Source organism: Trematomus bernacchii, unplaced genomic scaffold, assembly GCF_902827165.1.
Source record: "Trematomus bernacchii unplaced genomic scaffold, fTreBer1.1, whole genome shotgun sequence".
Taxonomy (NCBI): domain Eukaryota; kingdom Metazoa; phylum Chordata; class Actinopteri; order Perciformes; family Nototheniidae; genus Trematomus; species Trematomus bernacchii.
In genome coordinates this window covers 5,563,297-5,585,654 of record NW_022987869.1, presented here as the reverse complement: position 1 = coordinate 5,585,654, position 22,358 = coordinate 5,563,297, and the positions used below count along the sequence as shown (strand labels likewise).

Sequence of the window (22,358 nt, the reverse complement as noted above, 5' to 3'; positions counted from 1 at the left end):
CATGACTTTAAAATATATCTCCATATGTTGGGGGGGGGGGGTACATATGACAAAGCACATATGTGTGTGAGAAATATGAAATGTATGTTTTCATGCGACTCTTTACATATTACATCTGCTTCTATCATGTGAATCTATCTCAAGTGAATGTGGTGCCTCAACTCGGATAAATGTGTTCCACATAGTCGTACTCTTTGGAAATGTTAAAGGAAGGATAAAGGAAAGCCTTTTTTCATGTCGACCATTCATTTACCCTCCTCCACCTTCTGCAACTTATCCCCCACTCCTCCTGCTTCCTTAGTTACATATTGATTAGGTTGTTCAGTGTGCGTGTGCGTGTGCGTGTGCGTGTGCGTGTGTGTGTGCATACGAGCCTGGTCCTGCTGTGGTCAATGAGGTCAACATGGTGGCCAGACAGACATCCCTACCCCCTTCCTTTTTTGTTGTTTTTTTTCAGACTCCTCCATCACCTCCTTCCCGGGGTTAGCGTGCGTAGTGGAGGCTAAGAAGCGTCGTTGAACGACAGTGTCAGCATACTTCACCAGCTCTCCTAACATCTCACTTGATAGCAGCTGGCAGAAAGTGGGTGCCCTCTGTTGCAATGTGAACCAGTGTCACATCACAAGCTTGCTGTGTTCAAGTGCAAGGAACCGAGATATGTCATATATATATATACGTTCCCTTATTTTGTCCAAAAACATCCAGATTTCCATACAGAATACAAGAGTTTAGATTCCTGTCAGAGGAAATTGCAGGACCTTTAATGATGAATAGGAATGTGAAAATGTAGGAGATTATTCTCTGAAGATGACCAGGTGATGTCCCTTCCCCTGTCCATTCCAACGTTTTTCAAACACCACCTGACAGTGAGCGCCCTCGCTGACCCCGCTGACCCCGCTGGACGACAGACTCTCTGTCTGAGTGGAGGAGGGGGCAGGATGGATGGGAGCGCAGGGGTCGATAGAGGTCATAGAGCAAAGATTGAGGGAGATGCACACAGAGGAAGCTTGAAAGGATGCATCACAAGAGGGATGCGACAGAGACAAAGCAGCATGTATTCAGCCGTTTGGACATTTTCACATACTTACTCTGCAAATAGCTGTGGTAACATAGCAAAGCATAAGCTAAATATCAACTTTAGTTTATCATTCCATTGAAGCAGAGGACGTAATCTGAGAAAAATGTTTTCTTTTATGTTTAAGACATTAATTATTTATGTTAATGGTATGTTTGACAGCAACGAATAGCTAAGTTGAGGTCATAATGCTTTTTAGGCTGTAAGGTGGGGGGGAGCAATTGTCCCTGCATCACTTTCTACCCCCCCACTTCCAGTGCCCTTATCACACCCATCTTCCATTGCACCATTCATTTTAATCTCAACTGCAAATAAGGAGAGTAAGGTTCAATTTATAAAATCAAGAAAAGCAATAGCCGACAAAAACAATCGACCTTGCACTTTGTGTGTGTGTTGATGTTGGTGTATAGTCGCAGTCTTAAAAATGTTCCAAGTTCCTAGGCTACTTAGTTTGCAAGGATATCTGTTCCATAAAATTCTGAATCTTTTATGAAGCCAGGCAGGTAAAACACGAAAGAGGGTCTATTCAAAGTAAATTACAGCTCACAGTAGGTGATTCCATCCAAAGGACATCTTACTACGGTGGCCGACAGGTGCAAACACTTTACACATTTCCAAAACGATGCAAATATAAAAACACAAATGTGAATGACGAAACATCTTCAGTAACTTGATTAAGCATGCGCAGCTTTTACTAAAAGCGTTGCATTAACTAAACGCTGCAAATACAAAATGCTGCAAGAAGCTCAACAGGAAACAGGGACACTAAATGTGATGCACATGCAGCTGGGACTGGAGCAACTGTTGACGTTATGGGATTTTAGAGTAGGCCAACTGTCACTGGAAACGTGCCTTAAATGTTTTATTGGCATATTTTTATCCTTCCTATATTATTGCAGATCTGCTGTAAGCAAGCTAGCTAACGTAGCTAACATACTAATTTGAAATAGACTGAAAAAACACAAATATGAAAAAGGCTAACAGTCCCAACAGTGACAGTTGGCCAACTTTATGATCCTCGAATGTCATCATTGTTTTTTTTATATTTGGATCGTTTTCTCAAATGTCAGTGCATTTCTCGTAATGGAAGTGTTTTGGGCCACTATACACTACCGGCTTGATTATTCAAAAGTACGTTTTTATACCGAACTGCAAATGATATGACTAAACGGCAAAAAAAATAGTTCTGATCCAAGCCTGCAGACTTCTAGCATCCTACTAGCATAGCGTAGCCGTAGTTAAACTATTTTCAGCCATACACATTGAAAGGTGCATTACGGCACTATCACCAGTCATATCACAGCATAGACCACGAATATTAATATATGCAAAACTATACAAAAACAGTAGTATTCTTGTAAATGATTTGCAATAGCTATGTAATCTGTCATGCCAACATACATTTTTTTTTTTTTTAAACATAAAATATTTATAATATTCACAAAATATTCTGAGTGTGTGTTTGTTTTGTCTACAGGAAGGCGGCATAGAAGTGCAGGTGAACACCAAATATTTGTAATAATCAAAGAACCACAGCTGTTGTAATTCAGGTGCCAACTTATGTAGACTACGTGCTTGACTGTGATGGTCAACTTTTCTTAAAAACAAGTGCTACTCACCTGGAGAATCCAACAGTAGACATGGCTGCCTCATGATCCCTACTGAGCAGAGCTGACAGACTCAGTCTCACAGCAGTCCATCCAATGTCTGAACAACAGATGGCTCTTCAGCCCCATGAGGAAATCTACAGTGGATTTCTAAACACCAATAGTCAGCTCAAGAAGTTGCTTCCTCTGGGGATGCAGGAAGGTGGACAGCGCTTGCTACTTTACCAAAGGAGTGTTCTTCAAGAACATCGTTTTTACAAGAAGAGTAACAATGATTCACTTTTAAAAGTACAGCTTCTGATTTACCTTGCAGAATCTTGAAGAAGTTCCCACTGGCACAACAAAATCCTGAAGTCTTAGCTCTCAGCTGACTGGGTTCACTGTGTTTCCTGCATGACACCGTCCTGCCTTCCTAGGAGAAAGATGTGAGCCACAGCACAAAAGGTGAGCAGGAATAAACTATCCCTAACTATATTTGGGTCATTCCAGAATTGGAGGACATTTAGACATCAAAACTTTTGAAAAATGAACCTTTTATTCTACTTTCTATTTCTACTTAAGAAAAAGGGTTAATTGTTGCAACCTTGCATATGGTGCCAATAACAGAAAGGTAATTCATATTCATAAACATTTTCATTGTACCGCAGGGAATGCAACACCTCAAACTACCCTGAATATAGTAACAGGGTTGCAAATCAATGCTAATGTTAGCTTTTACATCAGGAATGAATGCTAGCTGCAGAATGTAATGCTACTTTCAAGGCAAGAAAGAAGCATAGATATTTAACTAAAGATATCTTTGAAATTAATTTGTCTAATTTTTATCATATGAGTAACAGGGTTGACTGTTAACACTGTTGGCTGAAAGAATAAGAAAAATATGAAAAATTACAGAGAGGACATACCTTTGGTCTACCTACCTATGGCAGTAGCACATGGCTTGATGATGTCATATCCTGTCATTTGATTGTTCACTTCCTCTGCCAAGCTTTATAGGTTTTAGTAAAGGGTTGCTTGCATGTTGAAGGACACACCTTGAGTGTTAAATGACTGTTATTTAGAACAGTTTATGATTTTACAAATTGCTTTGACCATTACAAGAGAAATATAATCAACACAATATTAGCAAATAAAGTAAAAAGTGTTTTAATTGTTTATATTTGACATGCAAGTTGGTCACCATGAGGAGCATCTTCTGTCACGGACTGTTCCACTGCACCGTGGCCAATTAACGTAACACCAGGGGCGTTTCCTGGACCTGGAAACATTAGGGGCTGAGCCCACAGTGGCGGCGCCAGAGATTTTCTTTTGGTGGTGCTGACGTTTCATAGAGGGTGCTCAAACATGTAGGGTTTCCCATTAATGTACCGGGCACTACAGTGGAATTTTCTAATGCAACACTCCCCACACACCAGTGGCAAGCCGTGACTTTTATACCTAGGCCCTCTGATCCTTTGCCACTCCAATTTATCATTGTACCTCAATCTTGAAAATGACTCTGTTAATAATTTCGCAACAATGTCATCACTATCACTGACATGAGCCATCATGAACGAATTTATGCTAATCATAAATCTATCGATCAGATTTATTATTCGAAAATTATAAAAGTAGGGTAGACATGTGGATATTATCCGGCTGAACAAAACGTGAATTTATCGAACAGGTTCGTTTTCCACAGACCTTATTTCGAGCTATTTTCCAAAATCCTAAGGAGAAATCCCATTGCTTTTTTGTCGAGGGAACTTGAAAAGTTGAACTTTTCTCAACTTTTGAAGCGAGCAACGGAGGCGACGCGACGGAACCACAATGCAGTTCGGCAAAGCCTGATGTCACCCCATTCAAAGTGAATGGGAAGCGTCTCCGTTGAAGCAACGCACGCTGCCGTGTGGACGGGCCGTTATGCAGCGTCCACACGGCAGCGTGCGTTGAAGCTTGCCGGCGGGCGTGTCTGAAACTCGACCAACAACCAATCACATGAATCTCCCGCCCCGGACACACAAGCACGCGGTTTGATTGGCTAGAGCTTGTACTGGCATATGATTTGATTGGCTGACGTTTCCGTCGAAGCTTCAAAAGTTGAACTTTTCTCAACTTTTGAAGCGAGCAACGCGAGCAAAGCGAAGCGACGGAACCACAATGCAATGCTAGCACTAGCCAATCAAACCGCGTGCTTGTGTCTCCGGGGCAGGAGATTAATGTGATTGGTTGTTGGTCGCGAGCCAGACACGCCCACCGGCAAGCTTCAACGCGCGCTGCGAAGTGGACGTACCGTTACTGTCATATAGTATTTCATACCCGTTTCTCATTTATTCTCTTATTTTTTATAACTATAATGATCACATGAAGTTGTGCCTTGGAAATAATCTTTTACATAATAATTTCATTCACTGAACACGGGAAATCCTGCCATCCTCTCTCGTGTCATGAGGTCCAGGTAAAGCACGGATAATGTATTATATATTATTGAGGGAGAATTGTCCGGGCAGCCCCGAATGCCCAGGACAGGCGACGCCACTGCGTAACACAATAGAAAAGTAGAAATAATTATCATTTAAATTGTGGTTTATAATCAGCATCCAGTACAAATACTTTTTTATATAATTATTATATTTTTGACCTTCTCTTACAACTTGTTTTTTTATGTTGTTGGTGTTTGCCCCATCATACACCAAAGCATATTCCTTGCATGTGTAAACGTACCTGGCAATAATCCTGATTCTGATGAACAGTGCTGGGCTCAGAAATGTTTTGCACTAGAGCACCCTCTGGTGGTTAAATCCTGAAACCACACTCTCTTCAATCCACTGGCTATCACCATAGACAATCACCCGCAGGCTGGCCCCTGACCTGACTTCCTTCAAGTCACATCATGTGATAGCCCGATGAGCCAGATTAGTGACATCATGAGTCATCTTTGACCCAGTTGAGATTCTATGTGCAAGGGAAGGGTTAGTTTCTGTGGAAGTAGTCCTGCGGGATGTGAATCTACAAAAGTGACATACTGTACCTGAAATTACAATGCAACCCTCTGACAGTGAAGGCAGCAGCTGTGTTCTGTTGTGTGTTGCGGCACAAAAAGTTTACATAATTAAGATTAACCAAAAATATAACATGTCATTACTGCACATAGCTAGTTATGTACATATACTCTGTTACGGCCCGTCCACACCGCGGCGTGCGTTGAAGCTTGCTCCATTTTTTGGAATATGAGGAAATGACCTGCGGTGTGTCTCTCCCAGCATACACGCGGTTTGATTGGCTGCATCAACGGGATTTGATTGGCTGACGCTTCCACCGAAGCTTCAAAAGTTGAACATTTCTCAACTTTTGCAGCGAGCCACGCCAGCAAAGCTCCGCTTCGCTTCCCACAATGCAGTTCGGCGAAAAGTGGCGTCACCCCATTCAAGTGAATGGTGAAGCTTTCAACGCACGCCGCTGTGTGGACGGGCCCTTGTTTTTTCTTAGTATCAAAATAAAGGTTATTATGGTATTTTATTATACTTGGTTCTATGTCACTAAATCTGAAATGAAAGCTTTGTTCTTTTCAGATTACAAGATATGATACACATACATGAGGTGATAAAAGGATAGTTATATGAATCACGATAGAGACACAGCATCAATAACAGAAATGTTGGATAGAATTTTCAATACTTTAACACCGACATTTTCACACTCACAGCTACAGTAAACGGAGAAAAAGGCAGTTAAAGAATGAGAGAAAATACTAAATGAAGGAGAAAACAACAAGTCCCAACCCAACCAAAAGAGTGGACTGTGGGGGAAACTTCTGTGTAGCAATGCAGGAGGAGTCACCGACTCAAAGGAGACACGGGGAGAGCTGGAGCTTTGATGTCAAACACTGATGGGTTTATTTGGAGCTTCGGCCGGAGAATTCACAAAACAAGTCAAATACCCCTTTCACACCAAGGCTTTTCCCGTTCTAGCTCCGTGCTAGAGCTTTTCTGGTTCAGAACCGGTTCTTCGGTTCAGCTCCCGCTCTGTTCACACCGCTCAGAGCCTGACTGGTGCTGCATCATTGCGTCATCGTTTGCGTGCCTGCTTCATAAAGCCAAACCCCGCGGAACCCCCTCATATCGACAACAACAACAATGGCCGATTGTATTGAAGCGCTACTCGTTTTGCTGTCGAAACGAAATGGAAGAAATGGGACGACTTTACTACCAACCTTACAGTCGTTACATGCTACATTAAAAAGTTCTTTACAATCATCATCAACTTCAACGACGATTCCATAGGAGAAAGAAGGTAAATATACGTCCTATTCGATGGCGTTAGAGCTAGCTGTTAGCCTCTGCATGCGCCAAGCTCAACATACCCAGCTTTGCAACATTAATTACTATGGTATAACATTAAAACTGATTCTCAATGTTATTTCCACAGATCATGTTGAAGCTGGCGGAAAGGCGGATGTCGCGTGATATTTGGACACAGCCCAGATCCGACGTAAGCGTGACGTATGCGGTGCTTGCTTTCTAGACAGACAACTTTTTGGTGCTTGAAACGAACCGGATTCCGGAGCTTAGAGGCGGCTCCGCTGCGGTGTGAACAGGAAAAACCGGTGCTTTTCAAGCTCCAGCTCCGAACCGGCCCTGGAACCGCGTTGGTGTGAAAGGGGTAAAAGAGTCAGAGGTTCTGACTTCACGGTAGAGTTGCCATGTCAATTCTGAAGAACTCTACCCCAGACCCATGTATTTAGCTAGTTCAGAGAGAATAATCAACATTGTGCATAACAAGATAGAATCATAACACCTCTATCAGCTGACGCCAACAGGCAGGAACAGGGAGACAAAACACTGAGAGCACAGCAGCCAAGGTTACAGGTGTCTGTGCTCAGTCAGGACAGTATGAACTGATAAACTGGGTCAAAGTTATGCGCCTTGGAAAATATTTCCCCAACATGGACCAATAGGCATTATATGTTATTTATATCTTAGTACGAAGTCTCTTTAAATGTGTTATTGGAGTTGTGATACAAGTCGGATAAAAAGGGTAAGAAATAAGGTGATAACTGACTGATTTATTGACACATGGTAAAAAGGATTTCCATTACTTTTTATGATAAAAAATATTGTTGGGAATAAATACAAAAAAACTGAGGATTTTGAAGGGGTGCTTTTACTTTGACGGGAACAAGCTGTGGATGTTTCCTTTTCCTTGGTCTTTTGTGGTTGCAGTAAACAGCTTGGAGAGTCCGTAGATGAAAGGAGCAAACTAAAAGGGGTTTGTTGACAAAAAATGAGAATAACTACCGTGGTACAGTTCTGTTTCCAGCATTCATGCTTGAATCTGTTCCTCTTTCAGGGCTTGTATTTGGCTCTCCTCCTCTTTTCTGTCCGTTACATTTGTCTCCGTTTCCTCCTCCTCCTCCTCCTCCACTGTCAGTGGTAACCACGACTCTTTGTGCAGCCTCTCGCTTGTCTCCACCTCCTGTACACTGGGTGCAGATGTCGCCTGCATGTCTGCTGGCAGGCCTTTGAACTGTTCCTCGTTCACATCATAGTCCTTCATCTTTGATTGCAGCACCCACCACCTGCCCACGAAGCCCACATCGAGCACGCGTTCATGGAGCTCCCTCCAGGGGACGGACAGATTGGAGCACTGGGCTTCGTACAGTGTGGCGTCGGGGTCGTAGTCGGCTTGGTAAGCCAGAGCGAGGATCCCCAGGCTGAGGACACGGAGCCGGCCCTCGTTACGGAGCTTCCCCAGACTCTGTACGTGTCCGTCTGAGGTCCCGTTGCGGATCCAGGGCGACAGCAGGCCCAGCTGGCCAGAGCAATCCAGAAGGGTGGCTTCGAAGGCCAGCTGGTCGGGTCGGGTGTAGAAACAGGCCCAGGTCCCGCCCAGCAGAGAGGCGTATATGGAGGCTTTGATTGGTCGCTCCCACGATCCCACCACCACTTCCCGACACGCCTCCTTGTAGTCAGTGAAAAGGCCGCGGCACCACACACCTACAGAGGGAAGGACCCAGCACTTTTAATATTTTTTGTCAGCACCAGGAAGTATTTTGTCATTTACATAATCATTTTTGTCATTTGGATGCTGTTATTTTGTTATCTTTGTTTACACTGTACACACAACATCTATAGCATGTCTGTCCGTTCTGGGAGAGGGATTTCAAATTCAAAGCACAGTAGTAGACAAATGTGCCAATGTTCCCCATAAATTGTGGGGTTTCTTTGGGAGTTCTTCCTTGTGCTTTGCAAGGGTCTAAGGATAGAGTGTGTTGATGCTGTACACACTGTAAAGCACCCCTGAGACAAATGTAAAATAAAAGTACCCTTCTTTCTCACCCCCTGCTCCTGTTTTAGTGTGTGTGTATTGTATGCTGTAGTTCAGTGTCGGTTTCTTGCACCGCTTTTTCTGACGCCTGGACTCAGCCCTCTTCAGCTGAAGATTGTGTAATTCTGTTATACTTGCTTTTGTCTATGGGTTTAAAAATATAAATAAAATGACAACTTTGTTGTGACTGTATTATTTGTTCATCTCTAACTTTGAGGCAATTTGCTTTGTTTTTAGTTTTTTTGACAGCACTAAATAGTGAAATAAGAAGAGCCTTGGTGTCCTCAACACACACACCACAATCGGGGATTGGGTAGCATCAGCGCTTTGTATTTTAAGTACTAATTATTTCATGGAAAAGTATAAAGTATAACATTCAGGATTGGCCTTTAAAACCAATGCACAGTATATTACAAAAATAGACTTTAGGTGTCAGTGCTCAACGACAACTGTTTCCCCCAGGATTACAAGGCATATATATATATGGCTGTATTTATGACTGCCTATGTTTATTAATAATGTCACGTTTTCAACAAGGATGCCGTGTCCCTCAAAAGGTTTCTCAGCATCCTCTGTGATGGAGGAGCTAATCATTAACTACTCAAATATGTTTTATATTTCATAAGGCAAGATGTAATGATTGTTCAGTGGACCGAAGCTATGCAAACACTATCAGCTGCTGTGTGGTGTGAAAACAGCCAAGGCATGACTAGTAAAAGCGACACTATGTCAAACATATTTCAGCTAGCATCTGCAGATGTTAGTTTATATGTGCTAGTTACAATGGCACAGTAAACGTATCTAAAACACATGACAAAACCTGTCTTGTGGTGTGTCGCTACTCAAAACACATGACAAGTGAACTGCGTAGTATGGAATATAACTTTAACCTGTAAATCGAGAGATACCTAGTGGTGTCCCCATCACCTGAACGTTGAATTAACCTTAAGCTTACATTACACTAGCTAACGTTCCAATAGCTAGCATTAGCATATTGAGTTTCTCACCAACTTTACTCTTCTTCAGTCTCTCCCATCTGCTGCCGGGGACCGGAGCCGCTGCTGTCTCCGCCGCCGTGCACAGCGTCCTCCTCAATACACGCCACGAAGCCATTCCAGATTAATTCAGTCCCGAGTGCAGTCAGTCACCTTCAGGCCGAGCAAACATGCTGATAGCCAGGAAGACAGCTCACATGCCGGAGCCAAAATGGCGCCCCTCAAGGTGAATCATTTTCATCTTCCGACAGCAAACTCTACCTCGCAAACGTTCCGCTTTCTGTCACCATAGGCTTTCATATTTTAATAGATCGTGTAATTGTGTTAGAAACAAACGTTTATTAATATGTTATTGAATCTAATATGTCACTCAACTATATATTACACAGTATTATATATTTAAATAAACAAACCTCCTTTTAGAAAGACTCAAATGAGTCACGTGACAGCTTTGTTTACGTGGTGACGTGTACCGGAAGCTAACAGACTGACTGTCAACTCGCTACAAAGACAGATGCTAGCAGTGTGTGATTATTTTCTGTCCGTTTATTTAACCTACGTGTACTGGGGTTGGTATATTTAATTTGGCTTCTGTAAAATCTTCAAACAAATGAGAAACATAAGTGTTGTGTGAATGTAGCCGAGCGTTAGCCCGGATCAGCTGTCACACAGGACATCCTGCTGCCGAGGAGCACAGGTGGGTTTAACCTGTTCTCAGCACAAAGCCAAGGAACAACTATAATTTAAACATTATTTCTTAACATTCGAATCTATACTTTAAAGAGATTGCTTGGTAAGGTTGAAGATTGGCTAATGGACAGATGATTGATGTATAATACCTTATTTTTGACTGACAGAAAGGAATCCCTAGTATGTAAACGTGTTTTACCTGTGTCTTCTCCTAGGTATTGCATGAGGTTGCTGTTTGATCACTGAAGCAATGGCCAGTCCTAATGATCTGCAATTCCAAGGTAAAGGCTGACATTTAAATTAATCTTACTCAGATTGGCACATGTATGCAGGGACGTGCACAGACATTTTGGGGGGCGGGAGCTCAAGTGGGAAAAAGGGCACTTCCCATAATCATTTATAAAAAAAAAATTTAAAACAAAAAGTTAAATATAGTTGCACATCTCTGACTTACCGACCAATTTATTTTAATACCCTCACACTCACGCAATTGTTTAATACTCAACATAATTCTACAAAATAATCAGCTAACACAGAGACAATGGCCTTCTTTAGTATTCACTACGCACAAGAGCAGACAAGAAACTAGTACAATTTAATAGTTATTAAATGAGCAGCTAACAATCAAAATTATGAAGTTACTGTTTAAGGACATTACAGGCAAAAATATCGTTTTTTCATGTACTTGTACATTTTGTTATTTTGGTCTATTTTGCTTCCATGTTTTCTTTCACTCTAATGGAAAGAAAAGTTCCAAAAAACACATATAAATGGTGTTCGTTTTACTACCATGTCTGAATTCATCTATAGCCTAGATTTAAAGCTAATCTGCATATTTAAACATAACATTTCAGGGGAAAATACTGATTTGACGTAAGTAACTATCTGGGGAAGTTGTGAGGTGATATGTTTTTTTGTTTGTTTTTTGTTTTATCCTTTTCACCTGCAATGCCTTGGTAACTGCATGCAAATTAGCGCATTTTAATTAAGATAAGATAAGAGATAAGATAGTAGACTACTTTATTACTAGTGTACTAGTTAACGCCCAATTTGCATATCAATGTGGCGATTGTGATGACGTTGTTAGATACACATTTTACTGTATTCACCAGTAGTGTCTCCCCTTAAGTACAGTAGGCTACATTAGCCTGAATGCCATGACAAATTGCCTTAGCTAAACCTTGAGCTAACTTACCCATTAGCTAGTAGCCTACCTAGTTAACTATATTTGTTTTTGTCTTTTGGCTAATTAGTTGTAAACTCGAGGCACTGGCAGTTTAGTCATTTGTTCATCATCACTCACCTTCACACAAGCCAAGAAAAGCCGGCATAACATGGGACAGTAAGGTGGGAGGTGCTGCTACCTGTGTGTCTGAAGTGACTGCCGATGTCCGCACCGCTGTGCGCGAGACGTGGAGGGAGGGAGGGAGGGTAGAGAGAGCATCGGAACTTCACAGTCTAATCTCCTGACCTGATATTTTTATTTTGTATTCAATCAATATATTTTTGGAAAGGGAAACTGTGCACAAACAGCAGTAGGCTAGATATATATTCATTTATTGGAGAGAAAAAAAAAAGCACCCCATAAAAAGGGCACTTCCTCTGGAGGAAGAAAAAGGGCAAGGACTCAAGCCAACTTTGATGTCTATGTGTGCACGTGCCTGCATGTATGGCTTTGCTATTATAATCCTTCCTAATGCAACCTTTAAACCAACCTTGCCTCCCAACATTTTAAGGAATGTTTGGGGACAATTTTGTTAAGTGTAAAAGTATGCATTTCTTAAATGAAAACAAATCTTGTACCAAATGCACAAAGAACAGTGTCATCATATGACTGAATGGAAATGAGTTGATCGATTTTTGACAATGTGTTTCTTAACTATAGGCTCTCTCTGGATGTAATTCATGATAATGGGTAAATTAGATAACAAGTTTAAAAGAAGGAAACATCAATTAGATACAAAATAAAAGTTATTTATAACATTTTCCTGGTGTAAAACAGAAGTGAAATGTCAAAACAACGGGCTGGCAGAGTCCAATCTTTAACAGATTAACAATAAAGGACTGTGTTTTGCTGATAAAGACTCCGGCTAAGGGGGGGTCCTCTCCTCTGAACAGTCAGGGGCGCAGTGAGACATACACGAGAAGCAAGGACACATGATTTGAATTAGAAGCACCTCAGTTCTGCAGTAGATTTATTGTAACCCTTTTTTTGTTTTTTACCCTGCACAATTTGCGCATAGTGTGCTCAAACCGCCTCACTGCCATTCAAATCTTTAAAAAAAAAATACAGCAACTTATTTGCACATGTTTGTTTATAAATATATACATTTTTTAGTAGATTTTACTATTGAAGAGTACTCTAAATAATGATGTGTATTGTATGTGTGTATTATTTAGATATGTTAAAATGCTCCTTAATGTAATATGTAATCCAATTGAATCAGTTACAGTGAACTCTAGTGGCACATTGGTCATATCTAACATTTATTTGACTGCTTAAGAACTCCAATTTACATTATCCATTTCCCAAATAGTTTGGACTATTTTGTAAATTAGATAAGTAATGTGTACCCTCACAAGTATCACTCAATACCTGTGTGTTGATGCATGTTTGTAGAGTTTGAGGAAGCAGCAGAGCTGTTGTCTGCAGACCCCGGGGCCTCCACCCTCAGTATGTCTGCCTCAAACACCAGCACTACAGCAGCAGGAGGGGGAGGAGGAGGAAGAGGAGGAGGGGAGGATGTGAAGCTAGACCTCTCAGAGGAGGAGGGTGAGGAGGAGAGTTCAGAGGTGAGTAAAGTTTCCGTTGAGTCATGACACGATGACATGGGCTGCTGCAGATATTTGATGTTCGATATCTTGATGTGCTTCCAGCTGTTAGGAGGACAGAAACCAACGGGTGGCTTCTGGACCTTTGAGTACTATCAGTCCTTCTTCAATGTTGACACAGTGCAGGTATGAGACCCACCTCTCTGCAAAAACACTCACATGTTACAGTACTATGATTATGGTGATTTTGTCAAGGTAAACCAAGATTAACTAAAACATGTACATATTTTATCATAAAAATTACTTTTGTTTTGCTTTACGCCCTATCATGTGATGTAGGTTCTGGACAGAGTGAAGGGGTCACTGATGCCATTACCTGGAAGAAACTTTATCAAACACAACCTTAGGAGCAACCCAGATCTGTATGGTAATGTGTTATTTTATATTTCTCTTTTATAATTCTTTATGATGTCTGGACGATGAAGGCCCTGTTTTTTTTTTTTTTTGCTGTTTTAATAGTCATAGGCTACAATGATTGAGGTTAGGAGTGACACTATTTCAAATCAAAAATCAAAAATGGATCAAAGTTAGTTTTGATTTTGAACCTTGGAATGACTCTCTACTATTGCAGGTTTAAAGAAAAAACACTGACAACGACACTGCATAGTTGCTGCAGCTCAAAGACAACACAGTGTAGTTTACCGTTAGCATACAGCTGAACTAAAGAGTTCTCATGAACTAAGTTCTGATGAACCTTTGTGGGAAAAGTACTGCGGTGTGAAAGCGCCTAGTGTAGTTTATCGTTAGCATACAGCTCAAAAACAACACAGTGTAGTTTACTGTTACATACAGCTCAGAAAAAACACTTGTAGTTTATCGTTAGCATACAGCTCAAAGAAACCATAGTGTAGTTTACCATTAGCAAATAGCTCAAGTACAACACAATGTAGTTTACCATTAGCATACTGCTCAAGCACAACCATGTGTAGTATACCGTTAGCATACACCTCAAAGTCAACACTGTAGTTTACCGTTAGCATACAGCTCAAAGACCACACAGTGTAGTTTACCATTAGACTACAGCTCAAAGACCACCCAGTGTAGTTTTCTGTTAGCATACAGCTCAAAGACCATATAGTGTAGTTTACCATTAGCATACAGCTCAAAGAAACCATAGTGTAGTTTACCATTAGCATACTGCTCAAGCACAACCATGTGTAGTATACCGTTAGCATGTACACCTCATAGACAACACTTTAGTTTACCGTTAGCAAATAGCTCAAAGACCACACAGTGTAGTTTACCGTTAGCATACAGCTCAAAGACCACACAGTGTAGTTTACCGTTAGCATATAGCTCAAAGATGAAACGATGTAGTTTACCGTTAGCATACAACTCACAGACAACATAACAGTTTATCGTTAGCATATATTATATATTGGCAAGAAAATCTACAAGAGATTGTACAGTGCAATCAGAGAGATACAGTATGTCCACGTTTTTGAGCAAGTCCACAAATCCAGTCTTTGTCAAGTCTGTCACCACCTTCGCGCAGCTGCTGGCGCCACTTCGTCCGGTCCTCCGCCAGCCTCTCCCAGTTGTCCAGGGCTTTACGACATCCTTGAAGCGCAGCAGTGGTCGTCCTCTGCCTCTGGAACCAGTGCTCAGCTCACTGTATACGATGTCCTTTGGCAGGCGGCCATCTCCTGACCTTCAATGTTTGGAATATTGACTTGCTGCCCGTGCGCACCAGCACCGCCTTGTTCGTGACCTTGTCCCGCCATGTGATCCCGAGGATGTTGCGCATGCACATGTGAAAAGCATTTAGCTCTCTTTCGTGCCGCGCGTAAGTTGACCACGCCTCGGAACCATACAGCAGGACGCTGACCACGCAACATTGGTAGATACGTGTCTTAGTGCGCTCGGTGAGGTATTTGTTGCTCCAGGCTCTTGAGCGCAAACGACTGAAAGACGACAGGTCACTGCTGATTGTTGAACCAAGATACGTGAACTGGTCAACAGTCTCCAGCACATGCTCGTTCACCATTACCGGTGACGCTGCGCTTCCCGCTTGGTGCATAACAACTGTCTTTTTTATGTTGATGATCAGTACAAATTCAGAGCATGCTGCAGTTCAGAGCATGCCCAGTTTCTACAAGATGGCGAACAGTCCTTCCCGACTCACCATGTCGAACGCCTTCGTCAGGTCGACAAACGCCATGTGCAGTGGTTTGTTTTGCTCTCTGCACTTTTCTTGCACCTGGCGCACCGTGAAGACCATGTCTGTTGTTGATCGGCCACTTCGAAACCCGCACTGTGACTCTGGGTATACGCGAGCGGCCAGTTTCTGGAGCCGCACCAGCAGAATTCTGGAGAAGACCTTGCCAAGCACGCTCAGTAGCGAAATGCCACGGTAGTTGTTACAGTCCCCTTTGTCGCCTTTGTTCTTGTAAAGCGTGATTAACTTGGCGTCCGATGGGAAAGCGCCAGCATTGACAGAGCAGCTTGTGCATGTGCGGCAGTAAGCAGCTGTCACATTTGAGGAGATCAGCCGGGATGCCGTCCGTGCCCGCAGCTTTGCCCTTAGCAGTGTGCTTCAGCGCGTTCACTAGCTCTGCCATGGTTGGCAAGTTGTCCAGCTCAGCATTGATGTCAAAGCTGGGTGTTGAGGCCAAAGCCACGTCGTTGATGCTCCTTGGTTTGCCATAGAGCTCTGAGTAGTGCTCAACCCATCGTGACATCTGCTGCCCTGTGTCAGTGATCAGTGCTCCTTCTGCAGACTTCAGCGGACACACCTTCTTTGCTCTCTGCCCAATAGCCTTGTTCAGGCCCCTGTACAGTTCCCGCAGGTTACCAGTGTCTGAAGCCTGTTGGATGTCATCGCAGAGCTTGTTCCAGTACTGGTTAGCACAGGATCGAGCTGTCCTCTGAAGTTCACGCTGCGCATCCTTGAGTGCAGTGAGAGAACTCTGTGTTGCCCGTTGCTTGTACACTTTGTGCGCCTTGTTCTTGGCAGCGAACAGCGGTTCCAGGACTACAGCATTTTTGGCCATCCAGTCTTCTTGTGGCGGCCTTTTCGTGCCAAAAGATTCGGTAGCCGCGTCAGGCATAGCAGCTCGCAGGCTCTGCCAGTTCTCTTCTGGTCCTGTGCCGGTACTGCTTGCAGCCATCTTCTTTGCAAACGACTTCCAGAATGCTATGACATTTTCTGCGCACTTCATTCTTGCGGTGTTTAGGCGCGGCTTCTCTTTTTGTCTTGGGGTGGGTTTCGTTTAGGCATGTTCATCTGGGTTAGAACAAGCGAGTATCACCATCAGCAGTGTGGTAAGTTCTGGAGCATCTGACTAGGCCAATGTCACATCTTCTGACCAAAGCTAAGTCTAGATGGTGCCAGTGCTTGGACCGTGGATGCATCCATGTCACCCGCCGACGTTGCTTCTGCTGGAACCAAGTGTTTGCAATGCAGAGCCCATGTTGACTGCACAGCTCGAGAACTCGCTGTCCGTTTTCGTTGATTTTCCCGACACCAAAGCAACAGATTGCATCCGGCCATGCCAGATAATCGGCGCCGACGCGAGCATTGAAATCGCCGATCAGCATCACGCAGTCCTCGGGGGGAATCTTGTTCAAGACGCCTGCCATGCTGTTGTAGAACTGGTCCTTGACCGCAGCTTCACTCGGCAGGCGTAGGCACATATCAGATGTATTGGGCTGGCTGATTGCTTGAGCGTCAGGGAAATGATCCTTTTTGACACACCGACAGGGGTGTCAAACTCTTGCACCAGCTTGTTGGACACTACAAAGCCTACGCCGTGTGTGCGGTGTTCATCTTTGGCTTTTCCCATCCAGAAGATGTGTAGTTTTGCTCTTTGATAGAACCAGACTCGGCTAGGTACGTACATTCCAGCTTCCCAGCCGGAGATGTAAATTTAAATAAAAATTTGAAATCCGCTCTTTATTACGGTTTAGAGTTTTTCTTTGATTGGTAGGTGAAATTGTAACGTCCATGCTTGCTGCGACCACCCCATCGAAGCAATAGACGTGGCGGGTCAGAACCTAACTGGCCAGGGGCTGCCTGGCTTGAGGCGGGCGGTAGATGACCATTGGGGCACGATGACCCCTCCCACCGACGCAGAGGACCCGTGGCGCTCCGTCCTACGCCAATCTGACTGGAGTTTATAACCCGTAGACTGTTGCTCTGCCGTGTTGTTTCCCCGGCGCCTTTACGATGCCGCGATGAAGTGTCCTCTCCATTGCACTTGCCCGGGCGGGAATGAAGGCTCCAGCGTTGCCCAAGCTGCAGGAACCACACTTGGCCTCCGCTGGCAGGACTCCAAGGAAAGACAGAGGTCAATACGTTGGCGCCAGCATTGGCTGCAGGAGATGGCCGTTGGCTCACGAGGAGCTCATCCGCCCTTTGACAGGTTTTGTATTTAGTCCTGCTGGGTGTCTCCATCACCCTCCACACAATACCGAGGCCAGGTGGGGGAGCCGGTTTAGTCGCTGTTAGTATACAGCTCAAAGATGACACTGTGCAGTTTACCATTAGCCTGCTGCTCAAACCCTGGATCGCAAATAAATATGAAGTGATGCAACGTAATTAAGATCTCCGCATTTGTTGGGAAACATACTGAGGCAAAGAATACAACCCATGACAGGACAGTGGCTTTTTTATTTTGGACAAAACACAACAACAACCTTATATATGCTAATAAAAATCAAAAGGCACAGAACATCTTCCAAACATATTTTTGTTTCTTACAGCTTTAAAGGGCCAAGTTCGGGACTCAGATTTAGGCTGGAGGAAGATTGTTTGATGAGATTTACAATATTACAGAAAGTCTTCATGAACAGTTGTTTGTTTATAGGTCCGTTCTGGATTTGTGTGACCCTCGTGTTCTCGGTAGCGATCGGCGGAAACCTGTCCAGCTTCCTCAGTGAGAAGGGGAACCCTTCGTACCACTACAGACCTCAGTTCCACAGAGGTCAGTCCTCAACAAGCTTACATTGACCTCAGTAGTTTTTTCCTACTTGTATTGAGTCATGCTGAGCCTGCAGTCTTTGTCCTGATTTTTACTAACAGTGACGATAGCTGCACTCGTGATCTTCATGTATGCCTGGTTGGTGCCCATTGGTTTATGGGGTTTCCTGACCTGGCGGCAAGGGGCTGAGAGGCAGATCGGAGGCTATTCATTCCTGGAGACTGTGTGTGTCTACGGCTACTCCCTCTTCATTTACATCCCAACCTCGGTAAGTCTATTACCTTTTAAAGTTTTACTAGCAGGTTCAGTGCATTACTTCTTGGTTTACTGTAGAATGTAGTGTATAATTGACTGTAGAATGCACCACAGCAACTGTAGAAAGTACTGAAAACCTCTATGAAACCTGATGTACTTATATGATTCTGTTTTCTTCAAGTTTGTATCTTCTTGGTCGAATGCACTTATTGTAAGTCGCTTTGGATGAAAGCATCAGCTAAATGCAATGTAATGTAATGTACTGTATCGTGTTGAAGTGATATTGAAAAGAGTGTCACTCAACTGTCTGATCTGCTCCATTGTTTGACGTTCATGAGAAACACAAAGACAAGAGGGCTGGATACCTGGGTAGAATTAAAATAATGATGTGCAGAATCTCAGGAAATGCTTGGACAGATTAAGAAAAATATGAATTATTTTATCTAATTTTATCAGTACATTAGGCGAGCAGTGTTATTTTCCTTTTTAAACTGGGTTGTACACTAGTTGTTGTACCCTACTGTTTACACAAACTGTATCTTACTAGATACCAAGTAAAATCAAAAAGGTTGTCACTAGTTAAATAGTGACCATGATATTTTTCTCACTAGTTGACTAGCAAAATACATTTTTGTCTCACTAGTCTGGCTCCAACATGTTGGGTTTTTCCTTTAACTAGTTAAGTGTTGCCCAGTACTAGTGAGCGGCTGTAGAACACCGGTTCAATATTATTGGCCTTTTTTATTTGTTTGTGACTAATTGTGGTGTTCAGCTTTCTAACAACAAAATGACCTGCTAGTTGACATGTATGTTCAACCAGTTAACCTAGTGACCAAAACTCACTTGTCAATATTTAATATGTAAAGTTAGGCACTTTACAAGTTAACGAGTCAACATCTGTGCCTTGACTAATAAACATGTAACAAAGTGTATGCAACTAGTTATCAAGTAAAGGCAAAATTAACCAAACTAGTGCAAGTAGTGAATATTTTGACCTATACAAGTTAACCCGAAAAACAAGTCTCTAGGCCATTTTGACCAAGAGCAAACGTTAGCGAACATAGCCAGGCTTTCTGCTGGCCAGGCAGGCGAGGTAACTGCATTACCACGAGTCCTCAACAACACACATGCCAAACGTGAAGTAGATCAGTCCGAAAGCTGGCGAGATAATCAAAACTCAGTCACAGGATGGTTGCAATGTGCTGTCTTCTCCAGGTTCTGTGGATCATTCCCTTTGAATGGTTGCGCTGGACCCTGATCCTGGTTGCCATGGTGATCTCTGGCTCAGTTCTGGTCCTCACCTTCTGGCCGGTTGTGCGCGAGGACACCAAGGTGATGGCAGTGGCTACAGTGGTGACCATAGTGGTTTTGCATACGCTGCTGGCTGTCGGCTGTAAGGTGAGTGACGGCTTCATACGGCTTACACATTTAACCTAGACAGAATAATATTACATAATGATAATAATAAATGTTTATGTTTTCTTTCAGATGTACTTCTTTCAGACCGAAGTCCATGTTCCATCAGCGGTGCCTATTACCCCCACGATTAACATGACAATTGCCACGAAAGCCCACTAACCAAAGGGTGCTGGCAGCGAGGAAATGAAGGAAGTGTCTGTTGTTTGGAATCACATGCAGCTATAAAACATGTAGAAGCAGGAGGGTTAAGTGATATGTTCTATAGTAGCGTGATGAAGCGCTGGGACAGGAGTGTGGTTGTTTGTCTCATTTATCCTGAGTTGGGTCTACTGGGACACTGCAATATTTCTACATTTTTACTGTGATGTTTCAGGATGTGGTGCAACGTATTAGTCCACATAACACTGTGATTTCCCCGAAGATTCACACAAAGTTATTATTTAGAATAATTAGTTAGAATTACCAACGATATTAGAAAATATCCAAACCAGTTACAATCAGAAAACCATGCAGCCAGCAATCATTACTTCTTACGAGTTATCAAAGAGACAACAAGGTATCCATCAGTACGTGTTAATATCATTATTGTTGGCAACAATAGGATCTCGTAAAAAAAAGCTATGATAAAGAACCCAGTTTTACAAAAAATTTCACCAAAGCTGTTGAAACTAACATTGGTGAGGACAGGGAACTGCCACCATGATTATTTGATCATTTCATGAAGCAGGGGATTACACATTTATTTTTTTAGTTGTTTAGTTTACAAAGGATTACAAATAATTAGAGAAAATGCTCGTTCAACATTTTCCAAGCCCAAAATTATGATTTTGTAGTAGGAGGTCTGAAATATTATTTGCTGGATAAATCCGAGAATATTGTGAAAACAATACTAGGGGGTATTATCATACTAGGAAATACACAGGTTTTTCTGATAACATTAATGATAGCTTTGTTCTATCGATCCAGAAGCCTAAAGCTAAAGTAGCTAAATGGAATTCAGCTATCATTAATTTCCCTATTGAAACTTTATACACATATCATTCAAATTGTAACTACAGGCTACCAAGTAATTTTTAGTTTTAGATACCAGGAGTTTCTGACATTATTGCCACCTCCCTCGTGTATAAAAAAAGTGTTAAAAAAACAAATGGCTGCAAGACAACCAACAATGGCATTCAATCAATTAGACACATTTCACTGAGCAAATTAGATAATCCGCCAATCCGGGCTAGTTAAATTACGAGACTGCAAGGCTAGAAGCTATGCCTGAACGCTACGTTTTTTTGCGCTGCTGTGACATGGCAAAGAGTATAAATACTTGGGTAAACCCATGAACTCCAGCCAAAAGCAGTTATTTAAAAATAATTAGCAAATGTTAGCATGCTAATTAAGATGAACATAGTAACATAGTAAGTTAGCATTTTTCATTTATGGTAAGCTGCTGCTAACATTATTTGAGCTAACTCAGTTAGCCACAGAGCTACTAGCATGGCTGCTGACTTTGACATTAGCTCAGTTAGCCACAAACCTGCTAGCAGGGCTGAAAACTATTCTCTCTAAGTGAATAAATGACATGTCCTATTAATAGTTTCTATCTAATAAATAATCAGATAGTGCAGGGTTAAGAATGTTTCAATGATCTAAGAGTGATGCACCACCTCTCCAACCTGTAAGGAACCTTCACTTACTAAATGAGTTTTTGTGATGTTATTGCAGTTAGGATTAATTGTAAATTGAGAAATGTGTTTATGTTTGCAGAACTATTTATTCCCTACTGTGATGCTGTTTAGGGATTTTTGTTGTTAATAAACGTTGTGCTTCATCCGGTATTTCATCTTAATTTAATTAATTTGACAATAACACATTCCTGAGTTCTGATTGGTTAGTACGTTTCCTTTAGTACTGGAGAGCCAATGGGAAGTCTCAAATAACGGTCCGTGTACGTTTTGTTAGTTAGATTTTTCGTTTAAACCAAAAGGCAAAAAACGAAAATACCAGCCTTTTTTCGTTTTTTATTTAAAACGAAAAAACGGGAAACCATAGCCGTTTTTTCCGTTTTTGTTGTCTGAATCAAAAGAAGGATAACGAGAAAACCTCATTAAAAAAAGTCTGTACGTTTTGTTAGTTTGATTTTTCGTTTGAACCAAAAAAATGAAATTACCAGCCTTTTTTCCTTTTTAAATCAAAAACGAAAAAACGGGAAACCAAAGCCATTTTCCCATTTTTGTTGTTTGAATAAAAAAACGGATAACAAGAA

The 22,358-nt window shown here is 42.2% G+C and overlaps 2 protein-coding genes across 5 annotated transcripts; one reads left to right on the top strand and one right to left on the bottom strand.

Moving 5' to 3' along the window:
- Positions 1-7,706: 7,706 nt before the first annotated feature.
- timm29 (translocase of inner mitochondrial membrane 29) lies at positions 7,707-10,234 on the bottom strand. Its single transcript, XM_034113787.1, has 2 exons — positions 9,996-10,234; positions 7,707-8,657 (listed from the first exon to the last, which is right to left on the bottom strand). Exons 1-2 carry the CDS (start codon positions 10,099-10,101, stop codon positions 7,984-7,986), a joined length of 780 nt encoding a protein of 259 aa, XP_033969678.1. The 5' UTR covers positions 10,102-10,234; the 3' UTR covers positions 7,707-7,983.
- Positions 10,235-10,461: 227 nt separating this feature from the next.
- Positions 10,462-21,930, top strand: yipf2 (Yip1 domain family, member 2). Of its 4 annotated transcripts, none has more exons than XM_034113685.1 (9): positions 10,462-10,680; positions 10,889-10,954; positions 13,294-13,466; positions 13,551-13,631; positions 13,785-13,872; positions 18,314-18,430; positions 18,529-18,695; positions 19,898-20,080; positions 20,171-21,930. In XM_034113685.1, exons 2-9 carry the CDS (start codon positions 10,924-10,926, stop codon positions 20,258-20,260), a joined length of 930 nt encoding a protein of 309 aa, XP_033969576.1. In that variant the 5' UTR covers positions 10,462-10,680; positions 10,889-10,923; the 3' UTR covers positions 20,261-21,930. The 4 variants fall into 4 exon arrangements, with proteins under 4 accessions (XP_033969576.1, XP_033969579.1, XP_033969577.1 ...); XM_034113688.1 differs by having other exon boundaries at positions 10,472-10,506; XM_034113686.1 differs by having other exon boundaries at positions 10,486-10,552.
- Positions 21,931-22,358: the final 428 nt, after the last annotated feature.